The sequence below is a fragment of the Orbicella faveolata genome, unplaced genomic scaffold, assembly GCF_042242905.1.
Source record: "Orbicella faveolata isolate gen_17 unplaced genomic scaffold, um_ofav_v1 contig_2, whole genome shotgun sequence".
Lineage (NCBI taxonomy): Eukaryota > Metazoa > Cnidaria > Anthozoa > Scleractinia > Merulinidae > Orbicella > Orbicella faveolata.
This window is the reverse complement of record NW_028301547.1, coordinates 21,756,575-21,781,245: the sequence shown is the minus strand read 5'-3', so window position 1 is coordinate 21,781,245 and position 24,671 is coordinate 21,756,575. Positions and strand designations below refer to the sequence as shown.

At 44.2% G+C, this 24,671-nt stretch overlaps 7 protein-coding genes and 2 pseudogenes across 9 annotated transcripts; 4 read left to right on the top strand and 5 right to left on the bottom strand.

Annotated features, from left to right (window-relative positions):
- Positions 1-465: 465 nt before the first annotated feature.
- LOC149112420 (uncharacterized) lies at positions 466-1,433 on the top strand. Its single transcript, XM_089289877.1, has 2 exons — positions 466-580; positions 1,049-1,433. Exons 1-2 carry the CDS (start codon positions 527-529, stop codon positions 1,298-1,300), a joined length of 306 nt encoding a protein of 101 aa, XP_089146003.1. The 5' UTR covers positions 466-526; the 3' UTR covers positions 1,301-1,433.
- A 1,823-nt stretch (positions 1,434-3,256) lies between these two features.
- LOC149112419 (uncharacterized) lies at positions 3,257-5,664 on the top strand (annotated as a pseudogene).
- Positions 5,665-7,229: 1,565 nt separating this feature from the next.
- On the bottom strand, positions 7,230-8,587 carry LOC149112418 (uncharacterized; annotated as a pseudogene).
- Positions 8,588-10,689: 2,102 nt separating this feature from the next.
- Positions 10,690-11,276, bottom strand: LOC149112417 (uncharacterized). Its single transcript, XM_089289326.1, has one exon. The coding sequence runs from the start codon at positions 11,272-11,274 to the stop codon at positions 10,690-10,692; it is 585 nt and encodes a 194-aa protein (XP_089145452.1). The 5' UTR covers positions 11,275-11,276.
- Positions 11,277-12,024: 748 nt separating this feature from the next.
- On the bottom strand, positions 12,025-13,134 carry LOC149112416 (uncharacterized). Its single transcript, XM_089289644.1, has one exon. The coding sequence runs from the start codon at positions 13,132-13,134 to the stop codon at positions 12,025-12,027; it is 1,110 nt and encodes a 369-aa protein (XP_089145770.1).
- A 145-nt stretch (positions 13,135-13,279) lies between these two features.
- Positions 13,280-14,343, top strand: LOC149112415 (uncharacterized). Its single transcript, XM_089289643.1, has one exon. The coding sequence runs from the start codon at positions 13,350-13,352 to the stop codon at positions 14,319-14,321; it is 972 nt and encodes a 323-aa protein (XP_089145769.1). The 5' UTR covers positions 13,280-13,349; the 3' UTR covers positions 14,322-14,343.
- Positions 14,344-14,452: 109 nt separating this feature from the next.
- On the bottom strand, positions 14,453-15,907 carry LOC149112414 (uncharacterized). Its single transcript, XM_089289642.1, has one exon. The coding sequence runs from the start codon at positions 15,877-15,879 to the stop codon at positions 14,455-14,457; it is 1,425 nt and encodes a 474-aa protein (XP_089145768.1). The 5' UTR covers positions 15,880-15,907; the 3' UTR covers positions 14,453-14,454.
- A 2,267-nt stretch (positions 15,908-18,174) lies between these two features.
- On the top strand, positions 18,175-20,190 carry LOC149112413 (uncharacterized). Of its 2 annotated transcripts, XM_089290275.1 has the most exons (3): positions 18,175-18,510; positions 18,988-19,340; positions 19,608-20,190. In XM_089290275.1, exons 2-3 carry the CDS (start codon positions 19,235-19,237, stop codon positions 19,937-19,939), a joined length of 438 nt encoding a protein of 145 aa, XP_089146401.1. In that variant the 5' UTR covers positions 18,175-18,510; positions 18,988-19,234; the 3' UTR covers positions 19,940-20,190. The 2 variants fall into 2 exon arrangements, with proteins under 2 accessions (XP_089146401.1, XP_089146400.1); XM_089290274.1 differs by lacking the exon at positions 19,608-20,190 and having other exon boundaries at positions 18,988-19,237.
- On the bottom strand, positions 19,871-23,103 carry LOC149112412 (uncharacterized). 2 transcript variants are annotated; one of them, XM_089290272.1, is made up of 4 exons: positions 22,521-23,103; positions 21,708-22,081; positions 20,864-21,045; positions 19,871-20,540 (listed from the first exon to the last, which is right to left on the bottom strand). In XM_089290272.1, exons 2-4 carry the CDS (start codon positions 22,006-22,008, stop codon positions 20,169-20,171), a joined length of 855 nt encoding a protein of 284 aa, XP_089146398.1. In that variant the 5' UTR covers positions 22,009-22,081; positions 22,521-23,103; the 3' UTR covers positions 19,871-20,168. The 2 variants fall into 2 exon arrangements, with proteins under 2 accessions (XP_089146398.1, XP_089146399.1); XM_089290273.1 differs by lacking the exon at positions 22,521-23,103 and having other exon boundaries at positions 21,708-22,509.
- Positions 23,104-24,671: the final 1,568 nt, after the last annotated feature.

Sequence of the window (24,671 nt, the reverse complement as noted above, 5' to 3'; positions counted from 1 at the left end):
TGATTTGGTACTGACCATAGGGAACGAGGGCTCTGGCAGCGACATGGCATGCGACAGGAGTGGAAGCAGTTTCCCCATTGGTCAGAACGGGAGGAAAGCCAAAACACGGAAACCTCCGACATGCGTGAGAGCCTGAGGTCACACGTCTGGGAGAAATACTTGATGTACTAAAAAGGAGGTAAGGAATCGTAGTTTGTTTCGATTTATTTAACTTTACAATGGGATACCCACTAGGCTTTGAAGCATCGTACCCAGTTAGAGAGGCCCCTAGCGCGCAGGTACGTCTAAAAACAAGCGCTCTTATTGTAACTTGATGAAATTGTTCCGGATCCATTGTTGTCCTAAACAGAAATGGAAGTGTGTTTAAGTGTCCCCTTGCTGGTAGCGATGTAGTAAAGCTATTTTTCCTGTTTTCTTGTTTCGATTTTAACTCTCCTGTCATTGGCAATGTGTGGCGTGTATGTAGCTTTTTACCAGCATTTTAATCATCTTCTTTCTTACCCAGGGCGGAAGCAAATGCCCCATCATGATCAGCCTTAAATTAGCATATCTAGCAGCAGTGATATCACTTGTTCCAATAGTAAGTAACAAGGTCGTATATTCATCTTTGTTGACATGGCTATTTGCCTCCAACAAGAATGTCGCAGTTCACGATTCATACGTCAACGACGCAAGATATGATACAAAAGGAATTGCATGCTCGATGTAAAAGTTAACAACAAATTAACTGCAGCACAACTGTATTTACACAAGGCCGCATGCTTTCATTCGGAAGCAATGTTTTCATACATTTACATATATCTTTCGAGAATTCTCCCAACACCCCAAGGGTTTAGATGAGGCTATGTAAAAATGGAATAAGTACTCTACTGCTTTTATAAAATATTTCTCAAGAATACGCGCGAATCTAAAACATCACTACGGTGTTTACATACTCTCATCTAAACATAACTATCGACCAATGAGAGCGCGCATAGTGTCTCAGCTATATTATAATTGAGAAATCGAATCATTACGGTAATCATTGTTGAATTTGTTTTGTCGCTAGGACGGCCAAATATGTGATAAGCTATCAAAGAACCCCTGGCTGCCGTATGACGTGTCTTCAGTCGACAAGGTACCTGGCATTTATGTTATCGGCGAAAAGCAAGGAAGTGAAACGAAATACATTTATGCAGGTCGATCTAACGACGTGAGGAGAGGACTACAAGAGCATAAAAGTCAAAAGCAACAGGATATCGACAAGAAGGTAGCAGGCAAATTTAAAAATCATAAAGAAATAGACCTCAGGATGAAATAAATTCCCGAACAAAGACAGAAATCGAAAGAAGGAGAGTATATGCAAGTTCTGACAAAGAAGATTGGATACCGCCCTGTGCTGAATAAGCGCGAGGGAGATGGCTGTGCGTCCTGTACAGAGGGCCAAAAGAAAAGCAACGCTAAAAGTTCTGAGAAGCATTCTTCAAGCAGGTCGTCTCCTAGGTCACACGCCAGGCCTAAAGTGGCATCGCCTGGCAGATCATCTAGTAGCTCTAAAATATCATCAAAACCTTCTTCTAGATCATCTAGCGGCTCTAAAATATCACCAGGACCCTCTTTTAAATCATCCGGTAGACTCAAGGTATCAACAGGGCCCTCCTTTACATCATCTGGCACCCCTAAAGTGTAATCTGGAAGGTCCTCTTTTAAATCATCTGGCATTCCCAAAGTGTCGTCTGAAAGGTCCTCTTTTAGATCATCTGGCAGCCCCAAAGTGTCATCTGGAAGGTCCTCTTTTAGATCATTTGGCAGGAGCTCGTTTAGATCATCGTCTCGGCGAAAATAAGAGGATGGGAGTGGCAGACGTTGCGCGCAGTTGACCAATTTGTTTGCCTCTTTAGTGGACCCATCATGATCACTGTATAGGAGAATCTCTTTTTACAATATTTGTCCAATTAGAATTAGAATAAACGATACAGTTTCTGATGGAGCACAAAAACATCAGTTCTGAATATTAAAACGACACAGCATGATTAACTGTCCCAAGGAATTTGGACCCGATGTATTGAACACTTTTTGGGCGACGCGGGTTTAAAAACTCAAAATTTTACTTGCAGAATGCATGAGCTCATTAGCGCTTTGGCCGCCCAGAAATTTTGAAGTTTTTGTGAGTCAAATTCTCCTCAGTTAGTACACCCAAAAATCCTAAAATTTTACCAATTACTAAGTTTCACAGGTTCTTTAAATGGTTGAAGTTAATTCGTGTCTACGGTGCGTGTGCAGTTTACGCAGGTATTTTAATTCACAATGTTATAGACATTTATTTTGGTTCAGTTTATCACTGATTGTAGCTCTATCGAACTCCTTATTTGAGTAGCCATTTGCAAGAGCAGTTCTTTTCTGATACTGGCTTACTTTCAATATTACCCTTATTTAATTTGTCACTGATCTTCATTTGCGGTTTATTCATAACATGTCTCGTGACAGTGGTTAGTTATACAGTCAATTAAACCTAAGACGGACACCTTCGAGCCCAGCACCAACTTTATATATATATATCTGTGTCAGAAATTTAGAGAGGTGTCTGCCTTACAGAAATCGAGTCGAGGTAACCTGACGCCAGCTTTCCTGAAATAGTAAAGCACAAGGTACATACAGTAGATAATCATCAGTAAAAGGTAGGTAAAGTCTGCATACGAGCCAAGTGGCCCATCAGGCCGGAGCATATCCCCGTTTGTGGAGTGCTAATCAATCACAGGTTTACCCCCAGCATTAAATTTGCCGATACCCATTTATACACCTGGGTGGAGAGAGGCACTGTGAGAGTAAAGTGTCTTGCTCAAGAACACAACACAACATCCCTGGCTAGGACTCCAACATGGACCGCTCGATCCAGAGTAGGGCGCGCTAACCATGAGGCCACCGCGCCTCCCATAGACTGGCTGTATACTCGCTGTTTATTACAAGCCGTAAACTGGAACAAGACTAATAGGTATTCCCATTTGTTGAAGTAGTAGTTTTGAACTAAATTCCTGGTTATTATTACTGGATCATGCGTATTTTGCTGCTGCCTCTCCAAATCTCATTTGATTTCATATTTAATTCTGCCCTCTAGAGAATGTTTTTTCTGCCTCATTTTTTTTAAAAAGTTAACTTACACCCAGACACACATATATAGTGAGGGTTCTGGCACAGCACTCACGCAACACAGTGCAAGCGTAACGCAACTCCGAATCTTCAGATGAGGAGTTGCGTTACGCTTGCACTGTGTTGCGTTCGCTTGTGACCAGAACCCTCATTATATATGTGTGTGTGCTGTGCCAGAACTGCGTGTGTGCGCTGTGCCAGAACTGCGTGTGTGTGCTGTGCCAGAACTGCGGTGTGAGAGCTGTGCCAGAAATGTGTGTGTGTAACGCAACAGCACAGCAGTAAAATTTGGCGAAATAACGGGTCGCGAAGCTGCAACGTCCGTAATCAATATGCGCGGATGTGCCCTTCACTAGTATATACAAAAATGTGCCCGAAATATTTTCGTATTGAACAAGTATATGCACAGTGTATACGCCGACATGGCTGCCGCAAGATATTCGTCTGATGTTCTGCAAATGTTCTACGACCCAATACCGAGAGAGGAAAAAACAAACCTTCCCGAGCCGTTAAAACCCGATTTAACCACATTATATGACGGGTTCCAAATGTCCCAAAACAATTTCCAAGAATGGTTCCGTGTGTGGAGAATGGCTGTATCCGAAAGGAATCCAAACAATAAAGATCTTTTGAAGTTCGCAAGAGAAAACAAAGAAAAGATCACTGATCTGGTTGGACAAGAAACCCAAAGGTTAAATAACGTTAAAGTAAGTTTCGGGTTACAAGTAAAGTTCTCAATAGAAAGAAACGGTGAAACGCAATTCATGGAGCATTATTTCAAAGACGATGAACCGCACGTTTTCAAAAGGAATGATGAGGACCTGATAAAACAAAAATTTGATGAATTCATTGAAAACGCAAAAGGAGAAATAGAACACTGGTCCGAGAAGGGATCAGGATGGGTGGTTGAAAGGATACAAATCGCGTATGTGAATGTTGCACGATATCAGCCACTTCGTGGAGGGACTTATTTGCCTCTTCCAGCCAAAATGGCAAAAAAGAAAGGAATAATCAACGTGAAAAACAGTGATAACGAATGTTTGAAGTGGGCACTCAGAGGCGCTTTATTCCCTCCAAAAGATGGAAAGAACCCGCAAAGACCAAGCAAATATCCGGTCAATGACGATATCAACTACGCAGGCATCGATTTCCCTACACCGGTAAAACAGATTGAAAAGCTCGAGGCACAAAACCCAAAACTCGCAATAAACGTATTTGGCTGGGAAAACGATTGTGTCCTTGTGCACCAGATAAGCAAAAAACAGGCAAATGTGCCGCGGATAAACCTGATGTTAATCGAGTCAGGGAAAATTCAGTACTACTGTTACGTAAAAAGAGAAAACGCTTTGCTGTTCGATCAGAGCAAGAACAGAAACGCAAAACACTATTGTATGCTGTGTTTGACCGGTTTCTCAAGTGCAGACTTGCTCGTGAGTCACAAAAAATATTGCAACGGTGTGAATGGCAAGCCGACAAGGATTGAGATGCCAGAAGAGGGGAAAAACATCCTTTCCTTCCAAAACTACAAAAAACAGATGAAGATGCACCACGTGATTTATGCGGACTTTGAGGCTCTTATCAGAAAGATTCTGGGCTGTGAGCGTGAGAGAATGCAAACAAGCTACACAGAGAAGACCGAAAAGCACGAGGCATGTGGGTATTCATACATTGCTGTGAGAAGCGACGGTAAAGTGGTAGGTTCAAACGTTAACAGGGGGGAAAACGCAGTGGGAACGTTTTTAAGTGACATTCTGCAGGAAGAGGTGAAAATAAGAGAGAGTTTGGCCACACCAAAACCGATTGATATGACGCGGAAGGACTGAGAAAAATTCAAAAATGCAAGAGATTGCCACATTTGTAACAAAAGTTTGATAAAAGACGAATTCTTGGACTCAATACCAGTCTGCGACCACAACACAGGCCGTTTTTGCGGCCAAAGTCACAAAGGTTGTTATTACGAGGCACTCAAAAAAATGAAATTTGTTGGGCCAAAAAGAGAAAGAAAAGAAAAAGACAAAATTGACCGATGGATTGCAGAAAATCAGGAAACATGTTTGTTCTGCGCAGAACCTTTACTTCAGAAAAACTTCAGAGACGCGGTAAAGGACCACTGCCACATAAATGGCAGGTTCCGCGGAGCCGCGCACAGCGAATGTAACAAAAAATTGCAAATTAACCCCAAGACGGACCCAATACTAGTTGTATTCCACAACCTGAGAGGTTACGACGCGCACCACTTGATGCAAGCGATGTCGCAGCTGGAGAAAGAGGTGAAATTCGTCGCCAACAACATGGAGAAATACATCACATTCTCGGTCGGAGGCCTGCGTTTCATCGACAGCTTGAACTTTTTGCAAGGAAGCCTCGATTCACTTGTAAGCGCAACACCGAAAGAGGCATTGAAAATAACATCAAAGATTTCGAAAGGCAGCGACCTGCTTTTCAAAAAAGGGATCTACCCTTACGAGTACATGGACTCACGGGAGAGATTCAGCGAGACGAGGCTTCCTGACAAAGAGAAGTTTTACAGCAAGGTGAACGACGAGCACATAACAGACGAAGAGTACGCGCACGCGCACGCGCAGGCCGTCTGGGAGGCTTTTGGATACAAAACGCTGGGCGATTATCACGATCTTTACGTGAAAACGGACGTCGCGCTGCTGGCGGGTGTTTTTGAGAACTTCCGAAACCTGTGCCTCAAGCAGTACGGGTTAGATCCGGCGCATTATTACACGTCGCCAGGCCTCTCTTGGGATGCGCTCCTGAAAAAGACGGGGGTCGAGCTTGAGCTCTTCACAAACTACGAAATGCATCTCTTCGTGGAAAGGGGAATGCGGGGCGGAATCTCCATGGTGAGCAATAGGTACGCCAAGGCAAACAACCCGCTAGTACCGGGATACGACCCAAGCAAGCCAAAAAAACACATCATCTATCTCGACGCAAACAACCTTTACGGATGGGCGATGTGCAAGCCCCTCCCGATAAGAGGTTTTAAGTGGAAAAGCGTCATGCCCACAGAGGAGGAGATTCTTTGTATGAAAGAAAACGCGAAGAAGGGGTGCATTCTCGAGGTCGATCTTGAATACCCGCAAGAACTTCACGAGGAGCACAACAGCTATCCCCTGGCGCCGGAGAAAAAAGCCGTAAAAAAGGAGTGGATGTCGGACTACCAAAAGGTGTTGATGAAAGACCTGGATTTGAAACCCCCGGACAGCAAGAAGCTGCTGCTAACGCTTCAAGACAAAAAGAATTATGTCGTGCATTACAGAAACTTGCAGTTTTATCTGAAGCAGGGCATGAAACTGAAGCGTGTGCACAGGGTGCTGGAGTTCGAACAAGAACGCTGGATGGAGCCTTACATCCGGATGAGCACAGAGTTCAGGAAGAAAGCGAAGAGCGACTTCGAAAAGAACTTTTACAAGCTCATGAACAACTCTGTTTTCGGCAAAACCATGGAAAACCTGCGTAACCGCGTTGACATAAAAATAGTGCGCAGCAACGAGACGGACAAAATAAGGAAATTGATCGCCAGCCCTTTGTACTCAAGGCATGTTTTATTTTCAAACGACATGGCAGGAATCGACATGCGAAAAAGCAAGCTGCTTCTCAACAAGCCTGTCTACACGGGGATGACGATCCTTGACAATAGCAAGATCCTGATGTACGACTTCTTTTACAACGAGCTTAAAAAACAGTACGGCTCGAAGTGCGAGCTCTTGTACACGGACACCGACAGCCTTCTGATTCTGATCGAAACAGAAGACGCCTACGAAGACATGAAAAACAACATGGACCTTTACGACACGAGCGACTACGCGAAGGAGCATCCACTCCACTCAAACACCAACAAAAAAGTCTTGGGCAAAATGAAAGACGAATGTGCAGGAACCCCCATCGCAGAGTACGTTGGTCTGAGACCGAAAATGTACTCCATCTTGAAGGCGGACGAAAAAATATCAAAAAAGCGAAGGGCGTAAAAAAGAGCGTTGTCAAGAAACAAATAACGCATGAACAGTACAAGGAAACGCTTTTCGGTGCGAAGCAGCAATGGCATGGAATGAACATTCTTCGAAGCGAGGGACACGAGATCTACGGCATGCATCTTAACAAAATTTCGCTTTCGCCATTTGATTCAAAGCGATGGATAGGTGATGATGGTATCCATACAAAAGCTTACGGGTACACCTGCATGGATATATTGTCAACATTAACAGATGACGAACTTAGAGGGTTGGAAGCCGAAGTTTCAAAGTTGCTCTGGGGGTAACTGTGTGTTTGGAGGGACAACGAGCAGTTCTTCACGGACGAAGCCGCGCTTGGGCCCGTCGCGCAGATAGTAGAGAACGGGTTGATCCGGTTTGGGAAAAGATCTTTCAATGCCGTAAACTTTCAAAGACCAGATTGGATCCGTGGCTCTCTTTACACCGCCTTCAAGCTCGCCGGGCTGGTAGAGATAACGAACTTGGACAAGAGGGGGGAGTATTTTTTCACGTTTTCCGACAGGCCTCGAGTAAGGTGTCGAAGGCCGAGCATAAACAGATTTTTCTTTGATGGCGACGGCGGGTTTCTTGCCGATAAGGCTTGTGACCTCGTTGTTCAAAGCCGAAACAACTTCAGGAAGTCTTTTCACCCAGGCAGTGGACCGCTGGCCCTCAGGGAGTAGCATCTCCACGGCGTACTGGTCGCCGAACAAGCGCTCCGCCAGGGTGCGGTTGAAACGTTCGACAATGGCCTGGTCGCGGTGAATGTCAACGCGCCCGCGCCGGATATACGTTTTGTGGTTGTCCATCTCTTTTGTGACAGCGCCCATGAATTCGCGCCCGGGGTCAACCTGAAGCATTTCAGGCCATTCCAGAGGCGAGCGCTTGTAAATCTTCTGAAAGGCCTGGGCGACCTCATCAGAATTCTTCGAAGTCAGGGGTTCGGCCTCTTTGTAGCGGCTGGCCACGTCGACAACGGTAAGCGCATATTTGAAAACTTTGCGGCCGCGAGGGAGCTTGTCGTGCGGTAGAAAAAGAAGGTCCGCCTGGTGGACCTTGTTGGGCGTGGGAACGTCGAATTTCGGCCGAGAAATTCGCTTCGGTGCGGGGAGGAATATCTGCCACAGCGCTTGCCTGATCAACCACGTTTTTGCGGTTTCTTCAGGTACCTTGGCGGCCTCGGACAATTTTTTGATCGCGGCGATTCCTTTCCAGTAGCCCCCGGGGCCGTAGTAAATCTTCGCGAGTTTGGCGTCAATATAAGTAAGGTGTAAAAAGGTTTAAAGGAACCACACCGAGAACCGAAAGTCTCAGCAATCTGCAGCTGTTTTTTCTTTCAACTTTCCCACGGCTTGTTCTAAGAAGCTAATCGCTTCATCCACGTAAGTTTCATCCCTGCAAGCTTCAGCCATAAAATCTTCTAAGAGCTCAACTTCTTTGCCTTTGATAGTCTCACCAACGTTTTCCGAAGTGTACTCCATTGATTTTGGAGCTCATTTCTTATAAAGTTGATAAAACTCAGGTAATTCCAATAATTTTTGCAAACCCTCCCAAGTTTCTTTGAAATTTTCGAAATTTTCGAAGCAAAAAAGTTCATTTGCTTTTGGGTTTGCTTTCAATATGGAAGCGTAACAAGACTTCTGCAAAGAGTCCATGGTATACAATGATCTTTTTTTTCTTCAACACGAAAAATTTTCTGCCCAGAGAGCGCCGAAAATTTAAAGGAACCGGAAGGCCGCGTAGCCCAGAGCGAGCGCCCCGACGCCCGCAAACGCGAGTTCGCCTTTTTTCTGCAGCTCGCTTGGCTGATAGAAATCCGAGAACTTGGGCTCCTTGGGGGGTACCATCTGTTCGTCAGGATGCGCCCGGTTGTAGAGTTTGAAGGCGTAGTCGGTGTTGGTGAAGTTCTGCTTGGTCTGCTCCTTTGTTTGCGCGTTGGTCGCGATCCAGTCGAGAAGTTGTGTCCGGTCTCGCGTGTATTTGGCGTAAGCCGCTTGATAATCTTCGAGAGCTTTGTCGTGGCGCTTTTTTTCTTCAAGCGCGGCTTTGCCGCCCCCGCCAAGCGCCCTCGCCAGATAATTGCCGCCGATAAAAGCCGTGGCGTTCAACACAGCCCCGCCAATCATGATCGCGATGCTCGCCATTGTATATCTTGTAAATCTATTTTTAATTGTTCTCGTATGGCGGCGGCGGGGGTTCGTAGGGAGGAGGTGAAGGGCATTTCTCCGGTAATGGGAATTCCTCAGTATCAAGATCCTCAAAATCGGAGTCTTGACACGCAGAATCGGTGTCTTCATGGGTGATAATCTTAACCTTCCAAACAAATTCTACGGCATCAGCGGTATAACAGGATATCTTGTATCCAAAATACAACAGCGCAGCCGTTGTGAGGGCTTTGATGGGGAGATAAGAACGCGGCATTGCGCTATAATGTTTTTTTTCTAAACGCTGTCGGGGAGGATTTTCTGGTCCTCAAGGTACTTTTTGAGCGCAATGCTTCCCGCCATGACTGCGGTGAACTTAAAGAAATTCATCGGGCTTCTGCTGGGATCAGGAGTGAAATCCTCTTTCACAACCTTTCTTGCGACCCAGCCGATGCCCGCGGCTAATCCCGTGAGAGTTGTGGCGTCAATGACGGTCTTGACAAGCTTGTTGTCGGACATGGCGCGTTCGATATAAGAAAAGAACGAAAGTTTAAAACAAAATTAATCTGTCTTATCTTCTTTTTCTTCTATCCTTTTCTTATCTCCAAGTCTTTTAATCTCTTCTTCTATCCTTGTCTTCTCTTCTTCTTCTTCTCTTCTTCTTCTTTCTTCTCTTTCTTTTTTCCATCTTGTTTCCTTTTCTTCGGCCGTTTCACACCACATTAAGTCGAAAAGATGGGAGACTTTTTCGTAAACCTTTTTGTTGATGTCGTACCATACAGCCGCAATTCCAAAATTGCGATTGAATTGAAGAGACAATGCCCAAGGTGAAGTTTCGGCATCGCGATATACATTACACGCAAATGTTCAAAGCATTTTTTAAAATCCTTTTGACCGTGTCGCGCGAGCAGGTTCTGGCTCGACACTCGCGGGCTCAGGCGCGGGCTCCGGCGTTTTGAATTTGTCGAACGCGGGCTTGGCCATTGCCTTGAGCTCTTCACTTTTGTAATAGATCCCGAGCAGTGAAACGCCTATGCCGCCCATAGCAATCCGGTTGGCGCTGAGGCCGCCGCTCTTTGGGCTTTCGCCTTCTGTAGTCGGGGTTGGCTCAGGGGGTGGCTCAGGGGCCTCTGTGGCGTCTTTCGCTTTATTTTCCGCGTGATAAGCCTCAGCCGCTTTCTTCTGTTCTTCCCGTGCCAGCCGCGTTCTTTCGGCAACCATTTTTCCGGCGGCCACACGCTTTGGATTTTTTACGCGCTGCGTGGTTGCAGTCGGAGTTGTCGCTTGCTGTGTGGCATCGGTGGCAGGTGCTGCCTTGGTCTCGACCAGAGGTGCGTGTTCGGTTGACATTCTGAAGCGAACCGTATTATAAGCAAATGAAAAAAGTTGTTAACAATTTGTCAGCACTCCCTCAGCAGTTGTTGATGAATGCTGACCAGTTATTCTGCAGTTGCTGAGCCGGGTACTTCATCAACGCCCTCAAGTGGATAGCCGTGTTCATCACGAGAAGGGTGGCTCTGCTCCGGCAACTGTGGACTAAAATCAACATGTTTCGTGGTGATTAACACCACGTTGGCCGCAGCAAGAAACCGGCCGTACTTCAATACAAGGTTGCCGGCCAGATTGGAGAGCTCTTTGTTCAAGATGTAGTCGTCTCTGAGCTCTTTTTGGTAAGCGTCGATGTCTTTGATTTTGACGGTCATTCCGACCACTTTGGTTGCATGAAAAATGAAGCTGTCGATCAGGCTTTCCGTTGTCTTTGAGCCCACGTACGTCTCGTAGCGTTTGGTGAATTTCTCGACCTCTTTGTCGCTCAGGCGCTTCACCTGCTCGTGGGTCAACTGCACTCCGATTGCCTCTTTGGCTTTGCCTGTGGACACGAGCACAGCCAGCTGCTCGCGAAGAGCGGGAATGTCAGGTCCTGGGGCGGTTGGAACAAGGCCACCTGCGGGGCCACTCGACGGCTCGGGCTCCGTTTGAAGAAGGTTCATAACGTCTGCTAACGCGGCGTCTTCTCCAGCCATTGTGCAAGGCTATATACAACTTTCATTTTTTATTCAAATAACTTTACCCCGTACGGGTGGCGAAGCGCGAACACAAGATAAGAGAACTTTCGCTCTTTCAGCTTTGAAACCAGACCTTTGTACTCATCCGGGGAGAGTTCGCCGGCGTAGTCCTCGAAGATGGCTTTCGTGGTCCTGGCCGAGGGGGTGTAAAAGAGGACGATCGCCGCCACGTTCTCCCGGAAGGAAGCTGTTATGCCGGTCATCTTCTGGGTCAGCGCCCAAACGCTGATGCCCATATGTCCGGCAGAAAAGGCGAGATTCACCAGCTCGCCTGTACGCCCTTTCACGTCTTTGGAGGCCGCGCAGTCGTCGAGGATTATGAGCGTGTTGGTGCCCACGAAAAGCCATCTCACGAGCTTCAACCACTTTTCCACGGCGTGCTGCTCGCAGACTATCACATCCATTCTTGGATCGTTTTCGCCGAGCCGGTGGTAGGTCTTGTTGTGCGTGAACGTCGGGCAGATGAGCACGATGTAGTCGAACTTTCCACGGAACGGGCCGTAGATCTGGTCCACCACGAACCTCGATTTGCCAGAATTGGTCGGCCCCACGATGAGAGCGTTGAAGGGTATCTTGCTCGGGTCCATGTTATATTCCCCCCTGTACAGATTCCATCTGACTATTTATAATGTTGAACTGGGTGTCGGCGATGACGAATACGTGGCATTTCACGTCGCCTGAGCCTTCGGTTTTCCGCTCAATTTCCAGCTAGACCCCGTCCGTACTGTTCACAATCTGCGTGCCGCTGCCGTGCATTTCTTGGTTAACCATGGAGCGCATATCAATCACAAGCCCGAACTTATCACCGGTGTAAAACTTTGTCATATCCATGTGCTCCGTTTTAGTTTTTTCTTTCACAAACACGTTGCGGGCCTCTTCCCACATGTCCTTGCCTTCGATGCCGCTGTTGTAAAACATGTTGGGCGAGCCGTTGACCGTGACGCTGACTTTCGTCAGATCGGGGAAGATAAATTTTTCTGAATCTCTTTGGCCAGCAGTATACGGCTCTACAAACAGGAGGAGGAGGAGGGCTTTCAGTGACGTTCTTTGGGCGTTGACTTTGATGGTGAGCCTCGGGTCAATGTCTTTTTTGAAGGGCACCTCTTTGTCATGCAACACGTGGTCGTAAAGGAACTCTTTGCCGTTGTAGTAAATGCTCCGCGGCTCGTCTGCCAGACTCTTGCTGCGGATCATTTTGTACTCGAACTGGATGTTTTTCAGCTTGTATTTCAGCTGGGTTGTGTCGGAGCCTTTGACCACGTGTATAGCTTCGGCAAGTTTTACTTCGAACATGAGGTCGTTGTAAAGGGCCTGGGGGTAGAAAATTCCGTGGTCGGTTAAGATCTGATGGTCAAGCCTGATCCGGTACTTTTTTCCGTATACCTCGTTCTTGTCTCCCGCGTCTGAGCGGATCTTGCACAGATCCTCGCTCTGAATGTCTTCGAGAATCCTGTTGTCGCGCTCTTCCTGCGAAAGGAAAAGGTCGTCGAAAGTTTTGTAGATGTCGTACCCAACCGTGTCTTGCAGGGTTGTTCCCGCAAACTTCACGATCAGTCTGTCAACGAGCGCCCGCGTGACGTTCTGGACGAGGAAGTTGTTGGCGTGCCCTCCAGAAAGGTCGATGTCAAAGACAAGCGCTAGCGAGCCCGGCACCAGAACCTCGTTCTCGTTCAGCTTGGGCACGTAAACGTACAGCGAATTGCCGGGGTTGGCTTCAGAGGGGTTAGAGGCGATTCGGTTGACCGCGCGCTCGGCCTTCATGGCGTGTACGGTCTTTTCGCTGTACGTTGGACGAAGGTTCTCTGGAATAACTGGCATTGTGTATAAAACACCGGCGATTATTACTAATTTAAAAAATAATAGGCTTGAAATATATCGCTATGGCGGAAGGCGGTGGCGATTTTGCTTACAAAGACCCAGATCTTGACAAGAAGTTCGACAACGACAATGACACAACCCAACCTTTTGAACCAGTCGCTAGGTCCACTCCCTACCAACCTGGCGCCCCCTACCACGAGGGTGAACAAACGGAAATGTCTTCTATGTGGCACGAGCAGTCCGGCCTGCCTGACACTTCTTATGCCGAGACATCATTTTTTGGAGAAGATATCCCTTTGCTTGAACCAGATTCGGAACGGGAATTTATCATAGACCGGTTAAAAAGAGTATTTACCAACTTTAAAGAGAGTAGTTTTGCAATTATGAAAGGCACCAAAGGGAAAACCAAGGGTAACATTGTTGCAGTAGGTACGGGTGGAGGTGAGTACAAGATTATGAAAGATGACGGGATAAACTTCACGCAAAGTTTTTTAGACAGGTTTGCAGACAAAATTGGGCCAAGAGCTGCAGATGTCATTGTGGAAGACCGGGATACCATCAGAGAAATGAAACAAAGACAAAGAGATGCAGAGAAACAACTACAACAGGCGGAAAAACTCGCTTCGCAAAGAGAAGAAGAAAAGAAAGAATTGGATGTTCTGAGACGTAAAATCGAGCAAACCGACGCTAAGATTGATGACATCCAGGATGAACATGGTGCGAATCTTGAAAGTGAAGCAGAGCTGCGTAGGCTCAAAGAACTGAAAAAGAACTATCAAAACGATCTTGAAAACAAGAAAAAAGAATTGGACTCGCTAACAAAAAAAGCAAGAAACATAGAAAAAGAACAAGAAAAGGTAGACAGACTCAGGGCCAGCATCGCAGCAAAAGAAAGTGAAACAAACGCCATGGAAGAAAGGCTCAACCAAACAAAACCGTTGGACGACCTGAGAAAGCAGGAAAGCGAGCTGCAGTGCCAAAACGAGGAAGACCAGATGAGAATGCCTCGCCCTCCGAAAAAGAAGCCGCAGAAGACAGAGTGGCAGAAAGAAACGAGGAGATCGCGCGTTTGCAAACTCAGATCGCGGAAAGGGAAAGGGGGCGGCCTCTGGAAGCCACCGGCAAAGCTTTGGGAAATGGCCTCAAAGATATTACCGCGAAACTTGGTTCTCTGCTGCCCGGGCTGATTGGCTCGATTGTGAGCTTCCTGTTCAAAGCCGCCGGCCAAGTCGTCGGATTTCTAGCCGAGCATACCTGGCTGCTTATTCTTGCCGCGGTGGCCTTTTTGTTCGAAGAATATTTTAAGAAGCAGCGTTAACTTTACCTCCAAGCCATGAACAGCAACGCCGATAAGCCGACTACACCGACAATTACCGCCGTTTTGTTAATTTCGTGTTGCGGTGTTTTATCTGGAGCCGTAGGCTCTATTTTTTGCGCCGTTGGCTGCGCTTGTTGAGTTTCGGACGGAGCTGGTTCCACCCCACGCCCCGGGTCGAGGGGCAAGCCCCTCCTTGATTCGGCTGTTGCGGCTTTGTGTATCGGGTTGGACGGGTGGCTGTTGGGCGGGTTAATTTTTGACGGGCCGCCTGTCATGAGTTTGAGCCCAGCTTTTTTTGTCTCCGGGTTTACCTCGTTGTTGACCCCAAGTTTCATCCCGGAGACCGCCTGTTTCAGCTTGTTGTTGTAACCGATCGTGCTTGCGGTGTTGATAATCATTTGCGCGGGCATGAGCCAGGCCAGGGGGGCTACAGCGAGATTGAGCCTCACCTTCGCTTGATCCACCGCGAGCTGGTACCTTTGCACGTTCGCGGCCAGGTCGGGCTGTGTGATCGCGCTTTCCATCAGCACCAGGAACTCGCTTTGGGCTTCTCTCGCCCGACCGCCCGAACCGAGAATGCTGCTGCGGACGTTGACTTGCGCGCCCAGGATGCAGTAAACGAAAGCCTCGACTGACTGGTTGATTCGCGCCAAGCCCGCCTGCGTCAAACCATTCGCGGTGTTGGGTGCAAACCAGTCCGATTGGGTATCAGAAGCGGGACCCGGCTCGATGTAATAAATCAAGTTCCCTTTTATCGCTTTCCCGCCTTCATCGCTGAATTTGTTCCATCCCGGGTATAGGTAGTCAGTTTTCGATGCGCCGCTCGCATAGACGTAAACCCTTCCCAGACCGTGGTTTGCCTCGTGCGTGTAGCGGAAATCGCTCGACGGATCTATACCAAACTCGTTGCATAGCCTTTTGTATGAAGCGACGTCGTAATGATTGTTGAATTGGTTGAAAGGCGGATCTCCGGGCAAAGCGCTCACGCTCTGAATACCTCCTAGCTGGTACAAAATGCGCCTGACCGTGAAATACACGTGGAATTTGTAGAAAGCTCTTATCTGCGGGGGGAGATTCATCCCGCTGTCAAAGATTTCGCGAGAAACTCCGCAACCTTGTGTCGCGCAGAAAACCGCGAAGTTAAGCTGTTGCGGCCAATATTTCATGTCAGGCCCTCCTAACCAGTGTTTTGATTCGGCTGCAGAAGTGTGCCTGAGTTTGGTTTCTTGAAATATTTCTCGGAATTTTGTTGTGAAATATTGGTCAGGCGTGACGTATATTTGGATTGTATCGTCGAATATTTTCTTCAAGCTTGGCGCTTTGCCTTCGAAAGGTACCGCAGGGATGGCCAATGAAATTTTTGAGCCAAGCGGCGACAATTGGTAAGGAAAACCCCCGCTGTCTCCCAAACCAAGCGCTTCTTTCATTTCGGCGCTCCAATATTTTCTGTCTGAGCCGAAGACGCTTTTAGAAACGAGTCTTCGCTTTCTTTGAAGAACACCTCCGCGGTCACGTTATTTTTCTCGTCGACGCTTCCTTGCGAAACGAACCGGCTTTTGTCCGCTTTGGAGAAGCGGTTTAAAAAGTTTGTCCACGCCTTTTTCTTCGCCGCCTCCGCTTTTTTTAACGCAGGACCATTCCACAAATTAGCCATCTTATTTGAACACAATTTTATTTGTTGAATATGAAATGGTTGTTCTCACTATTGTCACGCAACGGAACGGAGGGACAATATATTTCGAAAAACCGATATCGAAAGTGCATTTCATGAAACTCATTTCTTGCAGTTTGTACAACAGCTGGGACAAAAAGTAGGTTCAGGCTCCATGGGAGATAAAAACAAAGATAGAGCTTTGTCGGTTAGTAAAATAACCCCAGGGCATTATAATTTAGAAAGCTTGGCAAAAGAAATAAACGATCTGTTCGCAAAATATTCATATGAACTGGAAACAGACATAAACAAACCTGCTGGCCAGCTTGTAATAAAAAATTTTGGGTTAAAGCCGATAGAACTTGATCGCGATTTAGCCGGTTTGCTTGGTATTGGGCGAAAGTTGAATCTTATAACATTCGTAAAAAGGCTTACAGCTCCAACGACATATTTTATTCATTGTAATTTGATCGACAAGGAACGGAATCTGTTCAATGGCAAAAGGTCAGATGTCTTGGCCTCGTTGGATGTGAAAGGGAAGCCTTATGAAAAGGTAAGCTACCAGGCTTCTCCGCAACAGGTTTTGCGAGACTGCTCTACAGACGAGTTCATAAATAGCATCACTATTAGCGTGAAAGATGAAAACAGCGAACTCTTTGATTTCAAGGGCTTCCCGATGAGTGTACCACGTGGCCATTTCAAATTTTGATGTTGTTATTCAAAATGTATTCTGAAATTCGCCTGAATTCACTTTTGCCTTCTGTTATAATCTTGCCTCGATTCCGTGTTGACTTTCTGTCTTTTGCATTCTGCAATTATCTTGCCTCGATTCCATATTTATGTTCTGTCTTTTGCATTCTGCGATTATCTTGCCTCGATTCCGTGTTGGCTTTCTGTCTTTTGCCTTCTGTAATTATCTTGCCTCGATTCCATGCTTATTTTCTGGGTTTTGGATCAGTGTACCAGGTGGCCATTGCAATATATTCTATGTCCAAATTGGCCGGTTATATGCTGAAATTCTAATTTATTAATTGTTATTTTGTAGTCATGAAGTTCGATATTTTTGCCCGTATTTTGAGTTTCTTCGGATCGTCTTGCCTATCAAGCAATGATGTTATTACATCATTATCGTGATTGCTTCGTCTTCTTATCTTACTGTTATCTTTTTCTGTTATTTCTTATTCCGTACTAGTGACTCCCTTAGGTAAAGTCCCGTGATTTTATTTATTCCTTTTTTTTTCTTTATATTGTACTTGTAATTGGTGGGTGAATAGATTGTTACTACTCGACGGTGGTTTGTTTTCGGTCCTCTTCATCTTGATTTCGTATTTTTCATTCCTCATTTTGCAAGTATGTTGCCTCGATCCCAGTGCAAAGTGGGGATGAGGTTGCTCGAGAGGAGACTGAACCTGAGATCACGTGCTCATAAATAGGGCGGGCATTTTTGAAAAGAAAATTGGCCCAAAATGAATCTAGACGAAATCGTTGAAGAGGAGTTCATACGAGACCTCGTTAAAAGGAAGTTATCCTACCAAGCTATAAGTGAAAGACTTCAAGCACTCTATCCTGGTAGGTTTAGCGTGTTTAGCTGGAGTTTTTAACGCCGGTTTATTCAGGTCTTGATTTATCAGTTTGAACCAATTAAACGTGTAATGTCATGTTTATGTCAGCTCTTTGTTTTGATTGATAGAAGCACGGGGACTTAGTTCAAGAAGTATCAGAAGATACTGTAAGAAGAGAAACATAAATGTTTCAGCTTTACGCTGGGTTTCAGAGGAATGTCTGGAGGAAATGGTCGTAAGAAACATTGAACAGGTACCCGTATATTTACGTATTTATTCGGTTTACTATGCTTTAACCCAACAACAAAGATTAACACGGACCTCATGTGATTTGCGCTACGAATTTGTCTTACTTCTTCCCCGTACATTAGCTATGTTATCCCTCATCCCCTCCCCATCTTCCCTCCCCACTCACACCCCTCATGCCCTTAACTTGCTTTAGCCCTCACCCCCTACCCTTCACAACTTATCCCAAATAGTGTGTATTTCGATCCACAGTATGGACATACACATGGGCGACGCATGATGCAGGGCACCCTTCGATATCAGCTGGAACAAGGTTCACGCGGTCGTGAAATCAGTCAGCGGCGAATATCAAGTATGCTGAGAATAGTTGCTCCCAGCGCCCACAACGAAAGGGCACATGACCTACTAGATAGACCAAATCCAGTTCCATACTATGCACCATATTTTGGCTATAAGTTGCATATGGACCAAAATGAGAAGTTAGCCCAAGAGTTTGGGGTCACCCACGTCCATGCTCTGGATGGCTGTAGTAGGATGGTCCTTGGATTTATTACAATACCTAAAAAGAACCCTGTGCTTATCTACCAATATCTATTTCGGTAGGTGCTCCTTTTAGACCTTCTTCAGATCAAAACATGTCCTAAAGATTAACTTATCAGATCTGAATTATTTTCACCAACAATTTTATGATCCAATCTCTCAAAAACTAAAAACAATTCAAAATTATAGCTCTCCCTATCATTGGATTGTACCCTCCCCTTCTGCATCTGGAAGATATACATGTATGAATTTTACATCTCTTTGTATAAATCCAAAAATAATTATGAGGTATCCAAAAAGTAAACCCAACATTAAAGAGACTTCTTCATGATCAGGTAGTCTTGCAGTACTTCATAAGTGACTGGGCCTGGGTTATAATTTATTGGAGAGATCTTTCATTTTCTTTCAAAGCTTTTTAAAAGCTCATGCTGGATTGGTTGGTAACTCAACTGGGGGTGATATTGTTTCGCATGATTTCAAACCTTTTCCTTTTAACAATCCTCCTTGCTGACTAGTTTTCATTTTATCTAATACAGGCCTCTTCTGCTTCAGTTTGGGTTATTTGATCAGGTGCGTGTTGATCATGGCACAGAGTTCTGTCTCTGCATCTTTGTACAGGAGCTACTCAAGAATAGACGTCATGATAACAGCAGGGCCCCTTGGAGGTAAACAACATCCACCAAGAATCACAGGGCAGAGAGGCTTTGGCCAGAGGAAAATTCCAGAGTAAACTATCCGCTTAAAAAGGCACTCTGCATTATAAAAGAGCAAGAGATCTTCAACATGGAAGATCCTATGGTTAGTTTTGCTGTATCCTGGCTGACCATAAATGTCAGCAAAGTGGGATCTGAAAACTTTGTTAATTCTTGGAACCATCACCGAATTCCAGGTGAGTGGTGGTATTTCATGTCAGAAAGTCATGCACTTTGAACTTCACTGAAACCACAAGTAACCATAACAATACAGCATTGTTATCTACAGAAGTATTTGGCTCAAAATGTGTTTCAAACAAATAAGCAGCTAGAGTGAAAGGGTACATTATAGCCACATTACGCGTTGTGGCTCGAGCATCAATGTGGAATGTAGCAATTCATTGGTATATTCTGAATGTATTTAATGGCTTACACACTAGAAAACATTTCCTTCTCATTTACAGGACCCAAAGGATGTATACCCATTGAGAAAATGAGAGGGACAAATCAGGCTGTGCCATTGGAACCACATTTGATTCCTACAACTCCAGAGGCTGTACGAATGTATGAAGAACGAGGCGGAAGGCTGAATACTGACCCCAGCATTGGTTATGATCCAATCGCATGCTATGATCACCTTCAAGAGTCAAGGGAGCATTTATTTCTTTCTCGAAACTCCTCTTTTGCAAGCATATTTTGTGATGTTGTTCATGACAGGATTGACACATTTGTTACTGCAATTAAAAGTTTTATTGAAATAACAGAATTCCTTGCCCAAACAGAGGCCACTTCATAACTGGAGAACTAAAACATTAACTACAAGTTGAACTGCAATCAAAAAGAAAATATAAACTTTTTTCCATAAAGTAAGAGTAACTGATAATTAGTAATTTCAGTCAATGCCTGGCACACACAAGTTAATCAACAAAGGCATTAAAACTCCAAATGTTGTTCCAGGCTTATCTGCATATCCTAATGAAATATCAACAAACTATTATAAGCTATCAGTAACAGATGTATAGAAATTAAAGAATTTCATTGTCCACATCTTCCTCATCCTGCACATCAATCTTTGCTTCCCGTAAGGCTGAAGTAACAGAAAAGTCAGGAATCCCTAAGATTCCAGCTAGTCCACTGACTTTCAGTGGCTTCCTCAGTTGTGGATCAGGCAGGCTAACCCTGCACAAAGGGCAATCCTCTATTTTGGATGCACATAAAAAACAGCCTATTAGCTGGCCACAGCCAGTCACACAAAAATACATTACTGCAGCACTGGTTTGTTGGCAGATGACACAGGTAAACACCTGCTTAATTTTTTTAACTTCCTTGTTTGATTCTATATTATCTTTAATTTCAAGGAACATACTCTTTATCTCAGACATGTCTCCTGTTTGAGCCTATGGAGGTTAAAAAGAATAAAAAAATGCATCTTAGAGAATTAGTTTGGATTTTTAATATTTTTGCACTGAATTTTAGAAATTATATTAGGCTTCAAATAGAAATAAAACGATTTCAGAAGCTGCCATTTTAATCACATTTCTCTCGATTTTTCTTAATTGTATTTCTAATTCATGTGCTCAAGAGTTGTAGATGTGGTCGTGTGACCTAAAGAAATCCTGAAAAGTATGTTTGAATTTTTTTTTTACTAATGACTATTTTTATTAAACTCAGAATATTATAAAGATACACCTACATGTATGATTCCTTGAAGAATACTTACAGAGTTCTGTGAGAAGAAATGATGTTCTTCAGGAACTGTTCCCTGCCTTGCTTCATCTTCCTCCCCCTCATCAAGAGTGTAAAGACCAGTGTTAAGAGCTTGCCAGACTCCTGGTTTCCACTTTTTGAATGTATGCTGTGATATCACACGAAATGTTCGCTGAGATGTCCAAAACTGTTCTTCTGCATAGGTGAGAAAAACTTTTCAGAGTATGCAACTTTTTGCACCAAAATTAAAATAGCTATTGACAAATAAACACGGTCACACCAATTCTTTATGTAAATAGTTAGCAATGCAGCTTGATAAGGTTATGGCAAGGAACCAATGCACATTTTCAGTAGTTGGCAGTGACATGTGGCCTGCAGAACACCTACATATGATGATGATATATGCATGATTTTCTGAGCAATAAAGAGCAGTACTAGCAGACCTGGGTGAAAGGGGATACTACTACTACTACACCACCAACAACAACAACACCATCACCACCAAAGACAGGGAGAGAAGCACCAAAAAATAATGTCAAGAAGCAGGAATCATGGGTCGAGGGAGTGAGTTCAAACTGCCCTGTCATTTCTTTTCCTGTCATTAGAGAGCCATAGAGAAAAACTCAAGCCACAGCATTGCCCCAAACACTGACAGCTTTTTCTCACTTTGTTAAATAGTGAAATACAGTTTTAGTTTAAATTAGTTCCTGTCCGTGAAAGGAAACTTTATTTTTCTACCTACAATACCCTGGTTCACTGGCAAGAACAAAACCAAAACTCCCTTCAGTGTCATTGCACCACAAGATAAGTCCATTGTGACTGTAAGGGTGCAAATGAAACAAAACTGAAGAACTTACTTCTTGTCTCAGAGGAATCCATGATAGGTTGCCCCCTTGCATCCACCACTACCAGTCTTACCACCTCTCCTTGATCCCGCAGCTCTTGTTCCACAGCGCTACAGATGATTGGTACAGACAACTGACCAAACTTCTCAGAGACTTCACTCAAATTGATTGAAATTGGGAAGACTGTCACCATTTGGCCCTCATCATCAACAGATGAAAAAGTGAAGTCCTTCACAAGGCTCGCTGTTTTCTTTTTCTTGTTCTTGATAAAAGCAAGACCCGGTGCTGGTCTTTTCCCAAAGCCAGCACCCATCCCTGATGGTCCTGCAGGAACAAATTTACTTCCGCTTGGGGTTGGTTTGCGAGGGAATGAGGGAGTGCTGTAACTAGCAATAACAAAAGACAACAGTCAGACATATGTAATATACACAACTTTATTTCAACTCAGATTTAAGAGTAGCACATGAACATTATATCGTCGAGAAAATAAATGAATAAGTAAATGAATGAAATACACAAAAGTACATTGATGATGTCTGTGAATTATGTGAATAAGTAAACTAAGAAACAACACTGGATGATATTATATCAGAAATTAGAGATAAATAAATATTACTCTTTAAAAAAAAGATAAACATGTAGCTGTTAGCTGTCCTTGATTGAGCAGTTAACATGTTCTACAATTTCGGAGCAGAAAATTTAAAGGAATGTTTTTCATAAAATGTCAAACGCCCGTACTTGATTACCTAGCGCATAAAGGTCGAGAAGAAAGCTCGAGAGGAAGGGATAATGAACGATACGGAAATAAAATTACTTAATACGTACCGAAAGCCAAAGGTAGAGGGCGCAAATTCTTCCTCGTCTTGATATTCTTCAGCACTAAATGCGATGACAGTGGCATTCGTTATCCCGGGTGGTAATAAGAACTTCCCATTTGACGAAGGCCATATATTCTCAATTTTGCCATTTCTACTCACTTTTAAGTGTAAACCGTTCTCGTGGACATTAAGAAATCGAGCTATCGTTGATTTGTAAAGGCTTGACGCCGTTAAACCGACTGTTTTTCCTTCGAAATCCAGCGAGACAAGAAGATCTGTTAGATCTTATAACCGCGCTTTTAAAATTTAACTGTTTTCTTAGTACTACAGTCGCACCGCAGTGCATATTCCAAAGCAATCTTTGATGATTCATTGATTACTGTAGACATCACAGCACTTGATCAACACAAACTCTATTATCGCACCATCAGTCGTAGCCGTTGTGACATCTCCGATGACGTAATAGTCTTAATCTGGAACTTTCTTCGGGATATGTATGGGCATGAAGATACGAACACTATTACAAACCGCTTTCTTTCTTTAAAGTCACGATTAAATTTAACTGTTTTTTCCCCTTGAGTTAAGGGTTAGCAAAGAAATCACACGAGTCACATAATTCAAGAATTGCGTTATCTACGGCTATCTTTAGTACGGTGGTTATTTCCCTATCAATGACGTAATCTTCGCACGTTCTGACACGTTCTTTGCTTGGCTTGCAAATATTTAATTTTGCTTCCGATCTATGAACTCGCTGCGATGAAACAGTCAAAGGATTTACTTCATTTGCCTAAAACCGCAAGAAATACTGGCAAAATTACAAATAAATTAATGACCGTCGCTTCTGCCGAAATAAACTTGCAAAGTAAACACGATCTTATTTGTCACGTAGCGAAAGTGAAAGCTGCAACGTCAGCGCATTCCATGGCTGACATAATACCTTTTTTCAGCGTATTTATTATTCCCTTTAAATCCAACGCTTTGATAAAAAAAAAAAAGAAAATATATTTTACCCACAAAAAAGAAAACAATATCCGTAAAATTGTCCGTGTATTTATGTTTTAACAGCTTCTGGCGGAAAAACATCACACGTTCCGTGACTCAAAGTTTGGCCGAGCGGAGGTCTGTGTCTGGTCACCGACAAAAAAAAAAAAAACAAGAAGATCTGTTTGATCTTAAAACCGCGCTTTTAAAATTTAACTATTTTCTTAGCACTACAGTCGCAACGCAGTGTACATTCGAAAGTAATCCTTGATGATTCATTCATTACTGTAGACATCACATCACTGGATCAACACAGACTATACTATTGCACCATCAGTCGTAGCCGTTGCGAAATCTCCGATGACGTAATAGTGTTAATCTGGAACTTTCTTTGGGATATGTATGGGCATGAAGATACGACCACTATTAACAACAGCTTTCTTTCTTAAAAGTCAAGTTTAAATTTAATATTTTCCTTGAGTAAAGGGCTAGCAAAGAAGTCACACGAGTCACATAATTCAAGAATTGCGTTATCGACGGCTATCTTTAGTACGGTGGTTATTTCCCTACCAATGACGTAATCATTGCATGTCCTGACATGTTCTTTGCTTGGCTTGCAAATATTTCATTTTCCTTCCGATCTATGAACTCGCTGCGATGAAAGAGCCAAAGAATTTACTTCATTTGCCTAAAACCACAAGAAATACTCGCAAACTTGCAAATAAATTAATGACCGTCGCTTCTGGCGAAATAAACTTCCAAAGTAAACACGATCTTATTAGTCACGTAGCGAAAGTGAAAGCTGCAACGTTAACGCATTCCATGGCTGACGTAATACCTTTTTTTAGCGTATTTATTAATCCCTTTGAATCCAACGCTTCGATAAAACCAAAAGAAAATATATTTTACCCACAACAAAGGAAACAATATCCGTAAAATTATCCGTGTATTAATGTTTTAACAGCTTCTGGCGGAAAAAACATCACACGTTGCGTGACTCGGAATTTGGCCGAGCGGAGGTCTGCGTCTGGTCACCGACAAAAAAAAAAAAAATAAACCACGGGTAAACCTAGAACCGCGCTCGGCCCATGGCCGCGCGGTTAACAAGATCCGCCATGCTGTTTAACCCGCCTTTTTAGTCACGTGACATTTTCCCGCCAAAAGAGTATTCGAGGTT

Bases quoted from the DNA above. Each gene is read 5' to 3' on its own strand.
- LOC149112417 (XM_089289326.1), bottom strand. From the start codon at position 11,274: ATGGCTGGAGAAGACGCCGCGTTAGCAGACGTTATGAACCTTCTTCAA.
- LOC149112416 (XM_089289644.1), bottom strand. From the start codon at position 13,134: ATGCCAGTTATTCCAGAGAACCTTCGTCCAACGTACAGCGAAAAGACC.
- LOC149112414 (XM_089289642.1), bottom strand. From the start codon at position 15,879: ATGAAAGAAGCGCTTGGTTTGGGAGACAGCGGGGGTTTTCCTTACCAA.
- LOC149112420 (XM_089289877.1), top strand. From the start codon at position 527: ATGATCAGCCTTAAATTAGCATATCTAGCAGCAGTGATATCACTTGTT. The intron at 581-1,048 runs GTAAGTAACAAG...TTTTGTCGCTAG, and splicing joins TGATATCACTTGTTCCAATA to GACGGCCAAATATGTGATAA.
- LOC149112412 (XM_089290272.1), bottom strand. From the start codon at position 22,008: ATGGGTGCTGGCTTTGGGAAAAGACCAGCACCGGGTCTTGCTTTTATC. The intron at 21,046-21,707 runs GTAAGTTCTTCA...TCACCTATGCAG, and splicing joins GGATTCCTCTGAGACAAGAA to AAGAACAGTTTTGGACATCT. The intron at 20,541-20,863 runs GTAAGTATTCTT...TAACCTCCATAG, and splicing joins ATTTCTTCTCACAGAACTCT to GCTCAAACAGGAGACATGTC.
- LOC149112415 (XM_089289643.1), top strand. From the start codon at position 13,350: ATGTCTTCTATGTGGCACGAGCAGTCCGGCCTGCCTGACACTTCTTAT.
- LOC149112413 (XM_089290274.1), top strand. From the start codon at position 18,188: ATGATGCAGGGCACCCTTCGATATCAGCTGGAACAAGGTTCACGCGGT. The intron at 18,511-18,987 runs GTAGGTGCTCCT...TATCTAATACAG, and splicing joins ATCTACCAATATCTATTTCG to GCCTCTTCTGCTTCAGTTTG.